At 32.1% G+C, this 9,145-nt stretch overlaps 1 protein-coding gene across 1 annotated transcript; it reads right to left on the bottom strand.

Annotated features, from left to right (window-relative positions):
- Positions 1 to 7,900: 7,900 nt before the first annotated feature.
- Positions 7,901 to 9,145, bottom strand: LOC107952483 (RING-H2 finger protein ATL20). Its single transcript, XM_016887733.1, has one exon. The coding sequence runs from the start codon at positions 9,143 to 9,145 to the stop codon at positions 7,901 to 7,903; it is 1,245 nt and encodes a 414-aa protein (XP_016743222.1).

Below are 9,145 nucleotides of genomic sequence, written 5' to 3'. Positions count from 1 at the left end.
ACTTAGCTTTATTCCAACTTGACAGTGATCCCCATTTTCAGTCATTTCACCTCTTGCTCAGTTCATGAAATTCCAATCAATAAATTAAGAAAACAAGCAGGGATTTCACATCTCTTCCTAATTGAAACACTTGAAAAATGTTAACATTCCTTCAACTATGTACAATAAATCAACTTGAAAATCCCAAAACCTAAAAATACCTTTAATTTACAAATTCCACACAAGAAACCTACGTTAGCTGTATTTAATGTAATCCCAGTCAACAGCAAGTAACACCAGATAATGTATAATTAAAGGATAAAACTCATAACCCTTTTAACCCAAAGAACCATATCCACAATAAACCACAACAAAGGACCGAAATAGAAAAAATATTGCAAGAAAATAAATGGGTCATTACCAACAAAGTAGGGTATGATTCAAAATTCTCCAAAGTCCAAGTCTTCCCAGTCAGAGGCTCTGGCAACTACCCTCCAAAGGAAACAAAATATTTGTAAAAGAAAAAACAAGTGTGCGACATGTAAAAAAGTTTTTAATGTATTGGTAATGGAGAAACCTGGAAATTAGGAGCCCTGAAACCAAGAGAAACACCTTGAGACTCAATTCTTGTAGCTCGGGTAACTAAAAGCTTCTTCTTTGCGGGTTCATTGCTTCTTACCCACCCTGGGAAAGAACCCAACTTCGAGAAAGACAACATTGTCTTACCGATTGGTTGCGCCAGAGGAGTGCGACAGTGACAGAGTAGATGGTTGAGTCGACAGTGATGCAACAGATGGTCGGGTTCGGCGATGTAGAGATGGGTTGGGTTTTGATTTGCTAAAAATTTAGGGTTAGGGGGAAAATTTTAGGGGAAAAACACTTAAGGTTTTTCGGGTATAACTTTAGGGATAAAATGGTTGAAAAAAAAACGACACCGTTTTGGTAGAAAACTGATTCCGTTTGCGGCGTTTCTAATAAAGCGCCACTAAATACAAAGCATAAAGCAACACTGTTTTACTAACACCTAACACATATTTGCTGCGTTTTTGGCTAAAACGCCGGTATTGCAAAGCTTATTGTGGCGTTTTGGACAAAACGCCACTAATAACAAGGATAAAACGATGACGTTTTATGGACTCATAATACACATTTGCGGCGTTTTACGAAAGCGCCACTAAATACAAAGAACAAAACGGCGTCGTTTTGCTAACACTTAACACATATTTGTGGTATTTTTGGAAAATGCCACTAATAACAAGGCTAAATAGTGTCATTTTGGGAACTCCTAATACATATTTGTGGAGTTTTTAACAAAGCGCCACTAAAAATAAAGCATAAAACGGCACCATTTTACTAACACCTAACATATATTTGTGGCGTTTTTGGCTAAAACGCCGGTAATGCATAGCCTATTGCGGCGTTTTGGACAAAACGCCACTAATAACAAGGATAAAACGGCATCGTTTTATGGACTTGTAATACACATTTGCGGCATTTTACGGAAGTGCCACTAAATACAAAGAATAAAACGGTGCCGTTTTGTTAACACTTGACACATTTTTTGCGGCGTTTTTTTGCGAAACGCCATTAATAACAAGGCTAAACGGTGCCTTTTCGGGAACTCCTAATACATATTTGCGGCGTTTTAACAAAGCGCCACTAAAAATAAAGCATAAAACGGCACTGTTTTACTAACACTTAACACATGTTTGCAGCGTTTTTGGCTCAAACGCCGATAATGCATAGCCTATTGCGGCGTTTTGGACAAAAATGCCACTATTGTTAAACTTATTTAAAATTTAATTCACATTATACCCTAATCTAGATATGAGCCAAATTTTAATGCCCAAGCTAACAAGTAAAATGACAAAAGAATATGATTGATAAGACACTTATTATTTGATGACTCAAATAAAACATTTTAGAACAACTAAATTAGAATGCTAACCATAATTTAAGAGAGATAATTATGAATTCTGAAAAAATATTTTAACATTAACCTAAAAATAAACATGAAATATATGTTGAATTGAAAAGGAAAATTAATATTTTTATATATTACTCTTCCATTTTTGAAATGCATCATTTTGCCATTTCACTTTTTTTCCTCTTTTATTGTTTGTGAAATTTATTATTAGGGTTTAAAGTTTTAGGGTTTATGGTTTGGGGTTTAAAAGTTTAAGGATTTAGTTTTTATTGTTTAAGGTTTTAGGGTTTAAGGGTTTTAGTTCATGGGTTGGGATTTAGGGGTTAGGCTTTAGATTTTAGGGTTTAGGTGTTAAGGTTTAGGGATTAAGCTTTAGAGTTTAGGGTTTAGGGGCCGAAATTAAATTGTAAGTACAAATGCAATCTGATCATTTTTATAACATATATTTTTATAATTTTGAAACGATTAAATCAAATTTTTTCCATTTTTAGAGGGATAAAGTGTAATTTTACCTTTAAAATTTTAAAAATTTCAAAAGGCCTAAATGGAAAATTTTTGATTTTAGGGGGGCTGAGACCCTTTCAACCCCCTAATTATGCCCCTAAATATATATTAATTATAGGGTTTAAGATTTAATTGAATATGATTCACTTGAGATTGTAAAAACTCGAATTCAAGTTGGATTTGTAATTTGAGACGTAAAGTTTTATTTAAGTTGGATTCAATTTTATAAGATTCAAAATAAAAATCAAGACATTCAAAAGTAGTTGATTAAGTTTGATTAAGTAGATGAGCTCATCTACTTCCACGAGGTGGGCCTTTCTTCCCGGATGTGGCTACTGTTTACATTGACGGAGATCGGCGAAGGGTGGTTCGGTCGATTTAACTTCTGTGACTTTATTCTGTCTTGATGATTAAATAGAGCTCTTTTTGCACTATTAGTTTTGACATCTTGTTTGGGTTGAGAGCTCAACTATTTGTTTTGGGGCTTTTGATATTTGTTTGGTTTCTAGGGACTGATGTAGTTTTGTTGCCCCTAGTTTTCTTGACCTGGCTTTTTCGTCTCTCTTGTTAATAGAAGTCAGTTTTCTACCGTTCTAATAAATATAACCACTCCACTACGCTAAGCATTCCTTTATGTACTGCTTAATTTTTTTATTGTTCTAGCTCAAATGCATGCGAGCGAGCATAGTTGAGAAAATTGCAGGATTGTGCTTAATTTTTTTGCGATTTTTTCCAAAAAGCACCGCTAACGGTCGAGCTATAGAGACGTTTTTCAAAAAGCACCGCTAATGCTTGATCTATAGCGACGTTTTTCAAAAAATGCCACTAATGCCGCTAAAGGTCAACATAAAACGACGACGTTGTGGTTAATTTCTTTGCAACGTTTTTCAAAAAAACGCCTCTAATGCTTGATCTATAGCGGCGTTTTTAGAAAAGTGCCGCTAATGCTCGATCTAACCTATGTTTTTAGAAAAGTGCGGCTAATGCTCGATCTATAGCTGCGTTTTTAGAAAAGTGCCGCTAATGCTCGATCTATAGCGGCGTTTTTTTAAAAAGTGCCGCTAATGCCACTAAAGCTCAACATAAAATGGCGTTGTGCTTAATTTTTTCGGCGCTTATTGAAAAACGCCGCATAGGTCAACCATTAGCGGCATTTTTCAAAAAGCGCCGCTAATGCTAATGCTCGATCTATAGCGGTGTTTTCCAAAAAGCATTGTTAATGCTTGATCTATAGTGGCGTTTTTCAAAAAGTGCCGCTAATGCTCAATCTATAGCGGCATTTTTTATCCAAACGCCGCTAAAAACCTGTTTTGCTGTAGTGTCTTGTTGCTATTGGAATAAAAGACTGCAATTTGTTTTCACAATTTGCACCTTAGTGACAAAATCTTTTATCCATATTTCATCAAAATCGGAGTCTGTCTACTTGATGATTTTTAACTGATTAGACTTCCGATATGTGAGCATGTAATCTTTTATTATCTAAAAATACCTTATAAACCTCTTGGATGCTATCCAATGGTCCAAACCAAGGTTGCTTAAAATATCTACCTAACATTCCAATAGTGTACACAATATTCCAATGTATACAATCCTGAACATACATTAGACCTTCTACTGTTAAAATGTAAAAAATCTAATGCATTTTTGTAATCTCAAAATCATTTTTAGGGCGTTGATTGAGGCTATACTTATTATTGACAAGCAGTATGTCATTAACATATAAAACCAAATATAGAACCTTACTCCCACTAAACTTATGGTATATATGGTTATCAATAAAATTCATCTTTAAACCGAATGAGATAATCATTTGGTAAAATTTGTAATATTATTGACAAGAAGTTTGCTAAAGCCCATAGATGAAGTTCTTTGCAAATCATTAACTTTGCATCATTAAACACAAAGCTTTCTAATTGCATCATATAAATGTATAATCAATGTTACCATTGAGAAACCATTAACTTAATATTCATCTGATGTAGCGTAATGTCAAAATATTCCACTAAAGCCATTATAACCATTTCTCTAGTGGACCTTTTTAATGACATTCATTCTTGAGGTTGTTTAGTTTGTTCTTTTGGAACAATTACCTCATCTTGAATAAAGAGTTGTTCAACATTGTCTAATTGAGGTTCTAGATTCACTTCTTAATTAATGATAGGTATGAGAACCTAAACATCATCAAAAGTGATAGTAAGAACTGAGTTAGAATCCATTTCCTCCTCAAAAGCAATGTTTCTAACATTATTTCTCCCCCCCAAGCTCAACATCCTCAAAAAATGTTGCAGTTCCCATCTTAAAAATATTCCTTATTATGGGATCATAAAATTTATAACCATTAGATTGCTCAGAATTTCCTTGACTCTTATGCTTTATAGACATCAAAGAAGTCAAGAGTGATGTCATTTCAACCTTATCGTTTTTAGCAAAACATTTCTTAGTTTTGTCAAGGAAACCTTGGCCTGAGTAATCTTTTCAGATTTTGTGCCCCTAAAGGCTTCTGAAATGTTGTGCTTCATGATCATTAGACTCATGCAATTTGAACGATTCCACCTCTTAAAATCTCTTTTAACATAAGGGTGTTTTCTGCAGTGAGAGGTGCGAGTTGTTCTTCCCTTAGTATAAGGTCTATGTTCATACAGCCAAGCACTATAAGTAAATGCCTTTTCCATTCATTGAAATTAGTCCTATTAAGCATGGGTATAGAATTTATATTAACAGATATTGTGGTAGTAGAAGATGAATTAGCTAAATATAGAACAAAAAATAAATAAAAATAAGCTCACATCAATATTCATAAGTAACAATAAATTCAGCATATTGGCTAATCCCATCTCAAGATACCAAACACAACATTAATATCAAGTCTTTCGACAATAATATTAACAGTAAGTGATACTCTTGTTGTTACAATCAAACATTGACAATAAATTATGTCAAACATTAATTAATCTTTGGACTAACTTATTGCTCATATAAAATACCTTATAATTGTCACACATTTATCACCACAGATATCGTTGAAATTCTGCCAAATATTAACTTACCTTTGGGTCAATTAATAAACGCATGAATCACAAAAAAACATATAATCATCTTGATATTTCATATATACTAATCTACACAAAAGAGGTCACTTTGGTGGCATTTTGTTTCAACTAATATATTTAAAATATTAGACATCCTTAATTAAAACCCAAAGTCAAAATTTGAATTTATTTGTTTCAAAATATTTCTTTTAATTTCGCCTTTCAATTAAATTAAAAGATACTAGTATATATATGTATATATAGTTATCCCAGAACAACATACAGTGATGTTGGCAAATATAATAATAGTTGAATAAATCATAAACCATAAACAACTTCACATAAGACTTCAAATTTAATCCAAAATAATTTGAATAAAGGTAAATCTCATATTAAGATATCAGACACTCCATTAATATTTTATCTTTGGACAAAACACTAACTTGTAAGTGATATCTTGGTGTAGTAATCAAACATTGACAATAAGAACATGCCGAACAATAAATATTCCTTTGGGCCGATTTATTACTCACATGTAAAACCGAATAATCGTCACATGTTTATCACTATAGTTGCACATGTAATATTATTAACCTTCATTTGGGCCAATCAATATCAACATAACTTAAGTTACATGCACACAAACTTTTATATTTTAAAACAAAATAATTTATACAAAAAAAAATCACTTTGGTGACTTATTGCTTCAATTAAGTTATTTTAAAATATATATAAACATACTAATATTCAAATTTAAAATTTACCTAATAGTCAAATATAAAAAGTATTTTTTATTGCTTTATAGACTTCGAAATAACCCAAAATAAGGTTGTCTTAATAATGCAATAAAAAAATCAAAAACCTTAATCTTTGACTTTTTTTTTGTTCCAAAACCATATATATCAAAACCGAACAGAAATAATGTAGTGATTCAAAGCCAAATAATTAACAAGCACATGTAATTATAATTTTGGCATAGATAAAAACACCAAAGCAATTCACGTATATACATGTATTCATAATCAAATAGAAAAACTTACCATGAATTTACCATGTAAATCCAAAGTTGAATTAATAATTAAACAAATATTCACATGAAAATACTTGAAAAATATTTTCAAGGCAATAAATTTAAAAAAAAAATTCTTAATAGTTGGCATATCTCACAATTCATACAATAAACCATATCATCATAATTTAACCAAATATTTGGAACTATTAGATGCCAAAACCTAAGATTATAGAACTAAACTTAAAACCAAAATATTTAAATATGTATATAGTTGACATGAATTTGTACCAAAACACCCATAAAATTGAATATATAACCATAACAAAAAAATTTAACAACTTCAACGATATCCATCAAAACTTAATTTCACCAATTAAATTATAAAAGATATCTTATTGAACAATGGTTATAAATACCTATTCACACAAACAATAATCATGCATTAATCCTCAACATCATTGATATGCATATAATATATATACACACACAATTATAATAATATAAAAATAATATTGGCTTGCCTTACATATTTCATGCAAACTCAAATTTATATTCATGACTAAAGACATTATCATAAAACTTCTTTATATGCACAAATACTTAAAAAAAATCCATAACCACTAAATATAAAAAGAATCCCAAATTATATAAAAGTCTTTATATGCGCAATTACTTATGAAAATTCATAGCCACCATATTTTTAAAAAAATCCTAAATATTTTAATTTTAGTCGGGTTTCATAAGGACTAAAACTTATATAAAATAATTATAGCAGAAACCAAAAGTAATCATTCGTATATATGAATTGAATTCAATGGTGAATATAATTCATCATAAATAAAGACAAAAGATGATAATTTCATATACATTCAACCACAAACAAAACATTTAAAACAAATAGTGCAAAAAAATAAAAAAAAAACATCTTAACAACATTCAATTATTCGATTATCAAGTGAATTAACTTTAATTTAAAACCAAATTTACAACCCAATTGGAATTCTTCAATTGCAAAAAGTTGTAAGTCTGTAACTTTAATTTAATAATAACTTTAACCAAAATTTATAAAATAATTGTGTGAGAAGAAGAGAAAGAAATCTCACAAAACAATTTTTATCAATTGATTATAAATAAATAAATAAACATTCATATTTTGAATAGCATATGCAAATAAAATTTGATTAAAAATCAATTACTAGAGTATTTACACATATTTGACCTATACTTTATTTAATAATTAAAGCCTAATAAAATTTTAACCAAATTAAATAACTTTTAATTTGGACTAACCTATCATTATGGTAAATAATAACATGTAATTACCTTATTATATTTGTGATGTCTATATTTTTCAACATATCAAAAGGAAAAAAAATCTCATACACCACGTATAATACAAACATATGCTATAAAAAAAACACCCCGAAATAATTATACAAAATTAATCTTCTATAATGGTGGTCTCGATGAAAAAGATGATGTGGAACGGGTGATCAAACGAGCAGAGTCATGATCTGGCGTATTGCGACAGACAGGGCAAGCTGGATTTAGTTTAAACCACTCGTCAATGCAATTAGCATGAAAGTAGTGATTGCAATCAGGCATGGTTCTTATTGTCTCTTTGGCTTGATATTCCGATAGACATATTGAACATGTATTATCATTAGGCCTTGGAAGCTCGAAGTTTTCACCCAGCAATGTAATTGGATAGGCTTCGATCCTTGAACCATCGAGACCATTTACAGTAATATCAGCTAATTGCTGCTCTTCAGTCAAGCTGGAGATTTCGGCATTTAGCTGGTGGCGATGGTCATAACAATGGACTCTAATGTTGTAATAAATAATACACAACACAATCAAGGAGATGGGTGTTCCCACGATGAAAATCACAGCATATTTCGTACCGCTTGAGAGACCTTGGAAAAACAATAAATGTTTGAGCATGAAGTTTAACAACATAAACATGGCTTTATTTGAGACATACATACCTCTTTTCTTTCTGGAGCATTCACCATCGCCATTTTCTGACTGGCAATTACTTTCACAGTGATTACATGGAGGAAACACGCAAGAGGGTTGTTCCCATGTTAACAGAATATCATCAATATAATTCGTCGGCCAACCTCGACTGCGAAGGGGAACCGAAATCTCTGCTAGCTCTAGACATGAACTCAACGGTGTCGACGGGTCGTAAAAGATTTTGGGTATACCCCAAACCGAAAAGTTCATACCACTAAGGCAAGAAAAACTTATTGCTGAAGGATAGATGATAGAGATATTGGATTGGGTGGAACAGTTAAAAAATATGTAGGTCCGAGGGTATAATGACATAAAAGCAGTGCCGGAGAGATCGAATCCCTTAAGAAGGCGTTTGGGCATGCAAGGATCAGTGAGCAGTAAGTAGGGAGTAGAATAATCGATGGTTTCGACAACCAAGTCACCGGAAGATGGGAAATTGATGATCGTTTGGTCTGGCAAATGGTATCTGCTTCTGCATGAGATTGAGAGGTTGAAGTCGGGATGGCCGCAGCAATCGGGTTGATTTGTGAGCCGGAAAGGGTACTCAACTATAACACTGCTGCATGAAACCGCGGAGCAGAGTTCACCATTGGTCAAAAATGGTTGAAGAAAGAACGATAGTAGGATGACGACGACGACGACGACGACGATGAAGAAGAAGTTTAAAGGGTCCAT

The sequence above is a fragment of the Gossypium hirsutum genome, chromosome A02 (assembly GCF_007990345.1).
Source record: "Gossypium hirsutum isolate 1008001.06 chromosome A02, Gossypium_hirsutum_v2.1, whole genome shotgun sequence".
Taxonomy (NCBI): Eukaryota; Viridiplantae; Streptophyta; class Magnoliopsida; order Malvales; family Malvaceae; genus Gossypium; species Gossypium hirsutum.
This window is presented reverse-complemented; position numbering and strand designations above follow the sequence as displayed.

Coding starts and splice junctions, on each gene's coding strand:
- LOC107952483 (XM_016887733.1), bottom strand. CDS start 9,145: ATGGACCCTTTAAACTTCTTCTTCATCGTCGTCGTCGTCGTCGTCGTC.